Source organism: Coregonus clupeaformis, chromosome 27, assembly GCF_020615455.1.
Source record: "Coregonus clupeaformis isolate EN_2021a chromosome 27, ASM2061545v1, whole genome shotgun sequence".
Classification (NCBI taxonomy): Eukaryota; Metazoa; Chordata; class Actinopteri; order Salmoniformes; family Salmonidae; genus Coregonus; species Coregonus clupeaformis.
Genome location: NC_059218.1, coordinates 33324024 through 33336567, shown reverse-complemented (window position 1 = coordinate 33336567; position 12544 = coordinate 33324024). Strand labels below are relative to the sequence as shown.

The window sequence follows — 12544 nt, the reverse complement described above, 5'->3', positions numbered from 1 at the left end:
GTCACCTGATTGAGACCGCGGTAATCAATACACGGACGCAAACCTCCATCCTTTTTCTTCACAAAAAGAAGCTCGAGGACGCGGGAGAAGTGGAGGGCCGTATGTATCCCTGTCTCAGAGACTCGGCAATGTAAGTCTCCATTGCCCTTTTCTCCTCCTGTGACAAAGGATACACATGGCTCCGCGGGAGCGCAGCTCCTGTCTGGAGGTCTATCGCACAATCCCCCTGTCTATGAGGTGGCAACCTTGCCGCTCTGGTCTTACTAAACACGAGTGCCAAATCCTCATACTCAGGCGGAATGTGCAGTGCTGGCATCTGGTTCGGGCTCTCCACCGAGGTCGCCCCTACGGAAACACCCAGACATAGCCCCTCACACTGAGCAGACCACCCTTTAAGAGCCTTCTCTCGCCACGAAATCGTAGGATCATGGGTAATCAACCAGGGAAGCCCCAGTACCACCGGATACGCAGGAGAGTCGATCAGATAGAGTTGAATCGTCTCCTCATGACCCCCCTGCGTCATCATCCTAAGTGGCGCCGTGACCTCCCTAATTAACCCAGATCCTAACGGACGACTATCTAAGGCATGTACAGGGAAGTGTTTATCGACTGGAAGGAGGGGAATCCCTAACTTAACACAGAATTTACGATCTACAAAATTCCCAGCTGCGCCTGAATCGACTAGCGCCTTATGCTGGGAACGAGGTGCAACCTGTGGGAAACAAACAGGTAATGTAATGTGTGCGACAGAAAGCTCTGGGTAAGTAGGGCGCCTACTCACCTGGGAGGACTCCCCAATGTGTGACCTGCCATCTCCCTCACCAGGGGACCCTCCCCAGCACCTAGCCGCGGTGTGCCCCTCCCGCGGCCACAGTTGGTGCAGGAGACCTGCCCCCTCGGGTTCCTTCCTCTCTTCCCTCTAGCGCCAGCACCTCCAAGCTCCATCGGGCTCTGCTCGGAGGCGCTGGAGGGTGGAATGGGAGGCCCCCACCTGGGACGTCCCGCGGGTCGCGAGCAGGGTGTCCAGCCGAATGGCCATGTCCACCAGCTGGTCAAATGTTAGTGTAGTATCCCTGCACGCTAACTCTCTGCGGACGTCCTCCCGAAGGCTACATCTAAAGTGGTCTATGAGGGCCCTCTCATTCCACCCTGCATCGGCCGCTAGAGTCCGGAACTCCAGCGCAAACTCTTGAGCGCTCCTCATCCCCTGTCGGAGGTGGAATAGACGCTCCCCGCCGCCTTCCCTTCTGGTGGATGGTCGAAGACAGCACGGAAGCGGCGGGAGAACTCGCATAGGTGACTGTGGCGGCGTCTATTCCCTCCATTCGGCGTTGGCCCACTCCAACGCCTTGCCGGTGAGACAGGAGATGAGGGCGGAAACGCTCTCGTATCCCGGGCGCCGGGTGTATGGTGGCAAGGTAGAGTTCCACTTGTAACAGGAACCCCTGACACCCGGCAGCGGTGCCGTCGTACGCCCTCGGGAGCCGGAGCCGAATCCCACTGGGTTCCGGTAGTTGGAAGGGCGGGCTGTCCGATGGTGATGGTGCGATAGGTGGGGGGTGTGGGTACCCGCTGGTTTCCCATCGATGGAGGGTGTTCATTACGCGGTCCAAGGCGTGCCCGATCTGGTTGATTCGATCCTCTTGACCGCGAAGACGCTCCTCCATGATGTCGGTGGGTGCTCCTGCTGATTCCATATGGGGTGTGTAATTCTGTCAGGAGTTGCTATGGTAGGTGTGGTGTGGAATCAGGCGCAGGAGGCAGAAGTAAAGTCCAACAAAAATACTTTAGTAGATATCACAATAAATATCCAAAACCAGCCGGAGGCGAGAAAAAGCGCGCACAGGCGTATACAAACGGGCGCAATCAACAAGTGCGTAATCTACTCCTAAACACAAACAAGGAGGAAAGCACAAAATAGCGCACCAAAATACATGCAGCGCAGCAACACGACATGGAACAATTACACACAACACCTAACTAACAACAAGGAAACTAAATAGGGTGCTAATTGAGACATAACACAAAACAGGTGTGACAAACAGACAAAACCAATCAAACAAGAAACATAGAGCGGTGGCAGCTAGTACTCCGGAGACGACGACCGCCGAAACCTGCCCGAACAAGGAGGAGGGGCCGCCTCGGCCGAAACCGTGACAATAAATTCATTAAAAATCCTACAATGTGATTTTCTGGATTTTTTTTTCTCATTTTGTCTGTCATAGTTGATGTGTACCTATGATGAAAATTACAGGCCTCTCTCATCTTTTTAAGTGGGAGAACTTGCACAATTGGTGGCTGACTAAATACTTTTTTCCCCCACTGTATAGTCCTTGGCCTATATCGTAATCTGACTTTGATGCAGGTCATATTGTTCTTCACATTACTGTCTCTGGTAAACACACACTATATCAAATAAAATCAAAGTTTGTTTTTCACATGCACAGAATACAGAAGGTGTAAATGGTACAGTGAAATGGTTACTTGCATATTTGCCTAGTAGCAATATCAAAAATAGAAAGTGTCCAGATAAAAATATTTTATAAATATTTTATAATTATTAGATGATGCTTACCCAGACACCTGTCTAAATTGAGGGGTCATGTGAAATAAATGCTATAACCACCCCCCAGCCACATCTAGCTAAGTGGATGGGTCCCATGTAGCTCAGTTGGTAGAGCATGGCGCTTGCAACGCCAGGGTTGTGAGTTTGATTCCCACGGGGGGCCAGTATGAAAAAATGAAAAAATGTATGCACTCACTAACTGTATGTCGCTCTGGATAAGATCGTCTGCTAAATGACTAAAATGTAAATGTGAAATGTCACTATTTTCTAGACATTTTCATAAAATACAACAGAAGGCTGTAATCACCCCCAGACACACCTGGCTAACTTGAGGGGTCATGTAATCATCTATCATCTGGCGAAGTGGAGTCTTTTTTTAAACATAGCTAGTTAGCTAAACAATGAACCATAATCCCAACCCATACTACTAGCAATACAAAACAGATTGTCATAGCTAGCCACCATTCATGAAATGCTGTAGTATGAATCTGCAGGTAGCTAACCAACTAGGTTCAATGTTATCTAGATAGTTAGCCTTACAATATGTTATAACTAGCAATGCAAATGGATTTCTGAGACACTAATAATATTACTACACAGATCATACATGTAATGTTAGCTAGCAGTACGCTTGAACTTTCAATGAAAACAAATTTCTGACAAAATTAGAAACGTATAATATCTGAAAATGTAGCTAGACTCTTACCCGTATACATGGACGAACGCTTCACAGCAGACTTGAACCCCTTTAACTTTTTTTTTGTACAGCTTGTTTAGCCTGCATTGTGTCAAGTCACTCCGGTTCATGCTGACTGTGTGCAGAAAGTAGTCCATCGCTAAATTCAGGGCAGTAATGTTGTTGAGAGCAGTAGCAACACTTTTGCAGTTCTCCATGGCTAACGTTATATCTTTCAAAAAAGCTGCAGTAGCAATGATTATCTACACACACTGAGCAGCTCATGTTATAGACAGAAGCATGCTACATGGCAGACCAATCCGAACTCATCTCTCGGCATGTCCAGCCCATCCATTATCTCAGGCAATCATAGCTAGCGGGAAGGTTCCTGTCTTTTTCCATGGCTAAACCAACTAGGCTTGTAATTTAACAATTTTATTTATATTTACAGATGACATACAAGTTTGTTTTTAAGGCACATGAAGGTTCACATGTTCCAGAAGGCATTTCTGCCAAAAAAAACGAATTGCCTCTCCTGTGACTTGCGACATACGCCTAGCTTCCTGAAATGGGTCACATTTATTAAAAGCATTTCTTTCGCCAGTGAGAGAGGTCACTGTCTTGTTACTCCTGTCGAGGTCTGCCCTCCCTCCTCCTCCTGAGAGGAGACAGTCTGGACAGAGAGGCCAGCCAGGTCGCCCGCTCGGTAGAGCCACTGAGAAAGACGGATGGGTCATTGCCCTCTGCCAAAGGAAAAACAAACGGGGCGAGATGACATTGACAAATGACAAACCACACAAATCGTAAACATCAGACCAACCCTGACCCCTTCCACTCAAAATATGACATCACTTCTATCCATTCTATGTATTGATAACTCTAGTCTAGGCTGAAATCTGTTTTTATTTTCTTGCTTTTTTGTTTGTTTGTGTGTTTGTGTAGAACACAGTGGATAAGCTGATTAAGAAGACTAACCTTGCTCTGGTGGTGGGCAGCAGTAGCTGGAGAGAGCAGTTTGTCAATGCTGTCACTGTCAGTGCAGGTGAGTGCCTCTCTCTCCTTCACTCCTAAATCTCTGGGACAGACTCACTAACGCTGCATGCTCTTGTATTAATGGAGAGTTAGAAGTGTGGTGTTCAGGTCAGAGAAATCACACTCTCTACTTTGGGAGGTAGCAGTAATGAAGTCACAGACATGCAAAGTTGCTGTTTGAAAATGTATAGATGCAAGAAGCAGTGTCAAGTTCAACTTCATCCCAAGCAAAGCAATAAAAGGGTAATGAATTTCGAAACTATATAATTGCACCAACATTCACACTTTTAACACACACTTTTATTTTCCTACTAGCACTGACTTTGTTGATAACTACTGTACCTTATTGAGGAAAAATGGCCTTACTATGACTGTGATATGTTGTTGTCTCACCTAACTATCTTAGGATGAATGCACTAACTGTAAGTCGCTCTGGATAAGAGCGTCTGCTTGCTAAATTACTCAAATGTAAAATGTAACTGTAATTTTGTACCACATAAAAGTTGAATAAAACGCTGTATCTCATTAGAATGATTTGTACTGCATGTGTAAACACCTCTGTCATTCTCTCCCCCAGGGGATGATGATGAGGAGGAGAGTGGGGAGGAGCGCCTGCCATCCTGTTTCGACTACATCATGCACTTCCTCACAGTGTTTTGGAAGGTTCTGTTCGCCTTTGTCCCGCCCACAGAGTACTGGAATGGCTGGGCCTGCTTCTTTGTGTCCATCTCCCTGATTGGTGTTCTGACGGCTGTGACCGGGGACCTGGCCTCTCATTTTGGCTGCACAGTAGGGCTCAAGGACTCTGTCACTGCCGTAGTATTTGTGGCTCTGGGGACTTCCGTTCCAGGTGGGTGCCTGTCTATCTCTGTGTAGCCTACTCTCTCTGTCTGTCACTCTTTCTCTGGGCTGTATCTGTGTCATGTCTCTGTCAGAATCAGTTACTGTTTTCTAACTGTCTATTTCTACTTACTTAATGTTCTCCCAGACACCTTTGCCAGTAAAGTGGCGGCCATCCAGGACCAGTACGCTGATGCCTCCATCGGCAACGTAACGGGCAGTAATGCGGTGAACGTGTTCCTGGGCATCGGCGTGGCATGGACCATCGCGGCTGTCTACTGGAAGACCAAGGGCAAGAAGTTTCTTGTAGAGACTGGCTCGCTGGCCTTCTCCGTCACCCTGTTCACCATCATGGCGTTTGTGTGTGTCCTGGTGCTGATGTACCGCCGCCGGGCCGGCGTGGCAGGGGGAGAACTGGGGGGCCCACGGACAGCGAAACTCCTCACCTCCCTCTTCTTCTTCTCCCTCTGGTTCCTCTACATCATGCTGGCCTCCCTGGAGGCCTACTGCCACGTGCCAGGCTTCTGAGAGAGAGAGCGAGAGGGAGAGGGAGCGAGAGGGAGAGGGAGCGAGACAGAGAGAGAGAGAGCGAGAGGGAGAGGGAGCGAGAGGGAGCGAGAGAGAGAGAGAGAGAGCGAGAGAGAGAGAAAGTGGAGAAAGCTTGTCTCCTATTGTTTACATGTCTATCCCTCTCATTTTGGTGTACAGTGGCTTGCGAAAGTATTCACCCCCCTTGGCATTTTTCCTATTTTGTTGCCTTACAACCTGGAATTAAAATTGATTTTGGGGGGGTTTGTATCATTTGATTTACACAACATGTCTACCACTTTGAAGATGCAAAAAAAAAAAATTTTGTGAGACAAACAAGAAATAAGACAAAAAAAACAGAAAACTTGAGCGTGCATAACTATTCACTCCCCCAAAGTCAATACTTTGTAGAGGCACCTTTTGCAGCAATTACAGCTGCAAGTCTCTTGGGGTATGTCTCTATAAGCTTGGCACATCTAGCCACTGGGATTTTTGCCCATTCTTCAAGGCAAAACTGCTTCAGCTCCTTCAAGTTGGATGGGTTCCGCTGGTGTACAGCAATCTTTAAGTCATGCCACAGATTCTCAATTGGATTGAGGTCTGTGTTTTGACTAGGCCATTCCAAGACATTTAAATGTTTCCCCTTAAACCACTTGAGTGTTGCTTTAGCAGTATGCTTAGGGTCATTGTCCTGCTGGAAGGTGAACCTCCGTCCCATTCTCAAATCTCTGGAAGACTGAAACAGGTTTCCCTCAAGAATTTCCCTGTATTTAGCGCCATCCATCATTCCTTCAATTCTGACCAGTTCCCCAGTCCCTGCCGATGAAAAACATCCCCACGGCATGATGCTGCCACCACCATGCTTCACTGTGAGGATGGTGTTCTCGGGGTGATGAGAGGTGTTGGGTTTGCGCCAAACATAGCGTTTTCCTTGATGGCCAAAAAGCTCAATTTTAGTCTCATCTAACTAGAGAACCTTCTTCCATATGTTTGGGGAGTCTCCCACATGCCTTTTGGCGAACACGTGTACATTTTACATTTTAGTAATTTAGCAGACGCTCTTATCCAGAGCGACTTACAGTTAGTGAGTGCATACATTTTCAAACACCAAATGTGTTTGCTTATTTTTTTCTTTAAGCAATGGCTTTTTTCTGGCCACTCTTCCGTAAAGCCCAGCTCTGTGGAGTGTACGGCTTAAAGTGGTCCTATGGACAGATACTCCAATCTCCGCTGTGGAGCTTTGCAGCGCCTTCAGGGTTATCTTTGGTCTCTTTGTTGCCTCTCTGATTAATGCCCTCCTTGCCTGGTCCGTGAGTTTTGGTGGGCAGCCCTCTCTTGGCAGGTTTGTTGTGGTGCCATATTCTTTCCATTTTTTAATAATGGATTAAATGGTGCTCCGTGGGATGTTCAAAGTTTCTGACATTTTTTTATAACCCAACCCTGATCTGTACTTCTCCACAACTTTGTCCCTGACCTGTTTGGAGAGCTCCTTGGTCTTCATGGTGCCGCTTGCTTGATGGTGCCCCTTGCTTAGTGGTGTTGCAGACTCTGGGGCCTTTCAGAACAGGTGTATATATACTGAGATCATGTGACAGATCGTGTGACACTTAAATAAAGTCCACCTGTGTGCGATCTAACTAATTATGTGACTTCTGAAGGTAATTGGTTGCACCAGATCTTATTTAGGGGCTTCATAGGAAAGGGGTTAAATACATATGCACTCACCACTTTTCCGTTATTTATTTTTTTAGAAACAAGTTATTTTTTTCATTTCACTTCACCAATTTGGACTATTTTGTGTATGTCCATTACATGAAATCCAATTAAAAATCAATTTTAATTACAGGTTGTAATGCAACAAAATAGGAAAAACGCCATGGGGGATGAATACTTTTGCAAGGCACTGTACTTTTCTGAGTATTTTAAAGTATTTATATTGTTTATTATTATTGCTACTGTGGATGCTTGACTCTGATGACTTTTATCCCATTTACAATGACGTGGATGGCAGCCTTAGCCATTCTCTTGGAAGCGTGCTGGGACCAGCTAATGACTTGGTGTATATTTTCGGAGGACTCATGCCTTGAGGCATAGCTTTATCTAACTAGGCTGTGTGCACAAACGAGGGATATGAAATGACCCTTGACTCTTCTGAGAATGCTCCTATTTTATTTATAGCCTATCCTGAACCCTTAGCTCTTTTAGCCCCACGGATCCTCTCCTGCATCTCTACATTCAGATAGAGGATGACCCTAGTTAATCAGTCTGAATGTCTTGAAGGTGATGCACACTGACTCAGAAGAGCTGGCCCAGATCCTCCCTCTCCCCATGTCTGAACATGGTTCCTGGTTGACCAACTATCTAACCCCTGATGCCTACCAAGCACAATCATTCCCATGAAGGTTCTCAGCCTCTGCCCTGAACAGTGACTACTACCCTCACCCCATCCCACCCCGCTCTTCTTTTTCAACAACGTCATGTGCTTGTCTTGTGGAAATTTTAGAAAATGATTTTCTTTTTTGAAAAGCCAAGATAGTCAAGATGTTTGAAAAATCTTTGAACAGGGTCTAAAAAGAACTTGTGATAGGAGTTAGTGGGATAACTACAGTTGGCATGGTACTGCATTAGAATTAGCAGCCACTGAGACCAAAACATAATGTCAGATGTTATTCAGGAAATGGTGATCAGTTTAACAAAGCTGTTGAAGTTTGTTAATAAGATTAATATTAATATTTATTATCTCAATCTATTTGTTGTATATCATGTCAAAATAATAATATTACTACTAGGTGTGTACATGTGGGCGAGTGTGAGTGTGTTTTGTTGTATTGAGTGAAGAATTGTATGATAGAAACATTTTGAAGTATTGTATGTAACATTTGAATACGGTTATCCTCATGAGTGAAAGTCTAGATGTGAATCCAAGCTAAACACAGTAATGTGAGTATATCACTGCCTGGTTCCCTGATCCACACTGCCTGGGGACAACCTTAGTCTCATAAGGACTTCTTCCAATATACTTTTTATACAGGACACTAATCTATGTGAGATTTCCAGCTTCTTGAAAAGTGTGCTTTAACATTTAAATTTGGGACCATGTTGAAGTACATTTTTTTCCAAGGGTTTTGTATGAGTGTGCTAGCGTGTGGATGTGAATCATAATTGAAGTTATATGTGCTCCTTGTCTTCAAAGTTTGATGGAAGGCATGGCTTTATTCCATCCTAAATGTTTACTCAACATGGGAGTATGGATTTCAATGATGAAATGTCTACACTTCTGAGTTATGTGTCAAGGAGTCCTCACAAATCTTTTTGCATTATTCTCTGTCACATTCAGGCTTTGAACATATTTCAAAGCACTGCATAGAGGAGAAAAAAAAGTGTTGTTTATTTCCTAAACATAGCACTTACGGTGTACGGTTTTTGAAATGGCAACAAATTAACAAAACTATGACGATACTGTACTGTTATGAAAAAATACCAAAACCAAATGATTGCCAAACCTTACTATAATTTGCATAAAGATATTGTGTAGGCCTTATGTTTTTAAAATTTAGGATCCTCAGATACATTCTTATTATTTCTAGATGTATTTATAATTACATGATCATTGCTGCTTTTATTTTGATTAATATGCACGCTTAATGTATGATCAGTGGAAATAAAAGTTTTTTTTCTCAAAATTGAGTTTTATTTATTCTTTAATCAGGACTTGGATCCCTTTTTAATCATAACTGGTGGCTGATTTTACAGGATATATCAAAAATAGCATTCTTCCCATGCAGAGAGAAAGCATGTTTAGATCAGTATGCTGTTTCTTATTGATTCAAATGGGTAAACATTGTTTTGTTGAATCTGAACCACATTTGTCAGTGTAAAACAATGTGCTTGACAGATCCTGGTTACTGTGATTGATCGAGTAGGTTCAGTAATCCAGTTATTGCCACAGCTGACCCATCGCTGCACATTCATTACTCTCTCACTGTTTACTTTTTGTTCAGTGTAAAAGTCTCCATAAATAACTTTTCTTACATTAGTCTCTGCACCCTCATTTCTTCGCCCTCCTCCATCTGCTCTGATCAACCTGGGACATATGCTTCTAGAAGTTTTCATGATGCTTGTTGTTGTTTGGCAGCTCAATGGCTCACACACCACAAGCAGGGAATTTATGACTTTTTTTCTCTAACCCCCTAAGTAGAGTCCCAGTTTCTCCACAGACAAGACATTTTCCAGGTTGCTAAAACGGTCACATCAGTCTGTAGCAATTACATTTTAGTCATTTAGCAGACGCTCTTATCCAGAGCGACTTACAGTTAGTGAGTGCATACATTTTCATACTGGCCCCCCGTGGGAAACGAACCCACAACCCTGGCGTTGCAAGCGCCATGCTCTACCAACTGAGCTATAGGGGACTTTGGCATGAAACACGTTTCTTTGATGCAGATCCTGGTGCTGCGACAGCAGATTCAAGTAGAGAGAGTTCTACAGAGAATTCCTGTAGTTGATTAGTTACATGTAGTTAGTTAACCTTAGTTATTGGACTTTGGATTGAATCAACTGAACAGTATTAGGACACTAACATTTTAATTCAATCTCAGAAATATTGATGTCAGGGTCATCAAGCACGAATCTGAGTCAGATCTGAAGTCATAGTCTGTATTTTTGCGACTTAGCACTCTATTCAATCTGCATTGCTGAAACGTTAGAGATTGCACAATATAAATTAAAGGTAATTTCAAACTGAGCCGACATATACAGCGTTTAACGTGAATGCAGTCTCCTATAACTCGGGAATATTGCCTTTAAGGTCTCTATTTAATCCGTATCCCGGAAATTCAGCGTTATAGTGTAATTGAAGGGGGGGAGGGGGGTTCTAAGCTGACATATGGAATTGTTTTAAGATGATGATACTATGGATCATTCAGCTATTTGATTTTGAATTTTAGGATCCCTTTAGATATAAAAAAAAATATATAGAAAAATGTTTTTGGATAAAATATTGAATTTGGCCTTTACTACTATAGCCCATAGAAACGCATTGAATAACATTCATAAATGGCAAAAAAAGACAGTCAAAACATAAATCATAAGAAACAAGGTTTTGAAGTGTCTGTCCTATATCTAGGGGATATAAAAAAAGCTCTGAAAATATATACAGTTGAAGTCGGAAGTTTACATACACTTAGGTTGGAGTCATTAAAACTTGTTTTTCAACAACTCCACAAATTTCTTGTTAACAAACTATAGTTTTGGCAAGTCAGTTAGGACATCTACTTTGTGCATGACACAAGTAATTTGTCCAACAATTGTTTACAGACAGATTATTTCACTTATAATTCACTGTATCACAATTCCAGTGGGTCAGAAGTTTACATACACTAAGTTGACTGTGCCTTTAAACAGCTTGGAAAATTCCAGAAAATGATGTCATGGCGTTAGAAGCTTCTGATTTACTTTATTTATTTTGCTAATTTACATCATTTGAGTCAATTGGAGGTGTACCTATGGATGTATTTCAAGGCCTACCTTCAAACTCAGTGCCTAGGTTTTCGACTCTGTCAACCACCGCATTCTTATTGGCAGACTAAATAGCCTTGGTTTCTCAAATGACTGCCTCGCCTGGTTCACCAACTACTTCTCAGATAGAGTTCAATGTGTCAAATCGGAGGGCCTGTTGTCTGGACCTATGGCAGTCTCTATGGGGGTGCCACAGGGTTCAATTCTTGGGCCGACTCTTTTCTCCGTGTATATCAATGATGTTGCTCTTGCTGCTGGTGACTCTCAGATCCACCTCTACGCAGACGACACCATTTTGTATACATCTGGCCCTTCATTGGACACTGTGTTAGCAAACCGCCAAACAAGCTTCAATGCCATGCAACACTCCTTCCGTAGCCTCCAACTGCTCTTAAACACTAGTAAAACTAAATGCATGCTCTTCAATCGAACGCTGCTGGCACCCGCCCACCCGACTAGAATCACTACAAATACCTAGGTGTCTGATTAGACTGTAAACTCTCCTTCCAGACTCACATTAAGCATCTCCAATCCAAAGTTAAATCTAGAATCGGCTTCCTATTTCGCAACAAAGCCTCCTTCACTCATGCTGCCAAACATGCCCTCGTAAAACTGACTATCCTACCGATCCTTGACTTCGGCGATGTCATTTACAAAATAGCCTCCAACACTCTACTCAGCAAATTGGATGTAGTCTATCACAGTGCCATCCGTTTTGTCACCAAAGCCCCATATACTACCCACCACTGTGACCTGTACGCTCTTGTTGGCTGGTCCTCACTACATATTCGTCGCCAAACCCACTGGCTCCAGGCCATCTATAAATCACTGCTAGGCAAATCCCTGCCTTATCTTAGCTCATTGGTCACCATAGCAACACCCATCCGCAGTATGCTCTCCAGCAGGTATATCTCACTGGTCATCCCCAAAGCCAACACCTTCTTTGGCCGCCATTCCTTCCAGTTCTCTGCTGCCGATGACTGGAACGAATTGCAAAAATCTCTGAAGCTGGAGACTCTTATCTCCCTCACTAACTTTAAGCATCAGTTGTCAGAGCACCTTACCGATCACTGCACCTGTACACAGCCCATCTGAAATTAGCCCACCCAACTACCTCATCCCCATATTGTTATTTATTTTGCTCATTTGCACCCCAGTATCTCTATTTGCACATCATCTCTTGCACATCTATCATTCCAGTGTTAATACTAATTGTAATTATTTTGCACTATGGCCTATTTATTGCCTTACCTCCATAACTTGCAACATTTGCACACAGTGTATATATATTTTTTGTTGTATTTTTGACTTTGTTTTGTTTTACCCCATATGTAACTCTGTGTTGTTGTTTTTTATTGCACTGCTTTGCTTTATCTTGGCCAGGT

The 12544-nt window shown here is 43.7% G+C and overlaps 1 protein-coding gene across 1 annotated transcript in view; it reads left to right on the top strand.

Annotated features, from left to right (window-relative positions):
- LOC121541831 (sodium/calcium exchanger 1-like) overlaps positions 1-5881 on the top strand; it is a 70955-nt gene extending 65074 nt beyond the window's left edge. The window contains exons 7-9 of the mRNA XM_041851146.2: positions 4185-4284; positions 4852-5124; positions 5263-5881. Coding sequence (XP_041707080.2) covers positions 4185-4284; positions 4852-5124; positions 5263-5642 — 753 coding nt within the window. The 3' untranslated portion in view covers positions 5643-5881. The remainder of the gene's footprint in view (positions 1-4184; positions 4285-4851; positions 5125-5262) is intronic.
- Positions 5882-12544: the final 6663 nt, after the last annotated feature.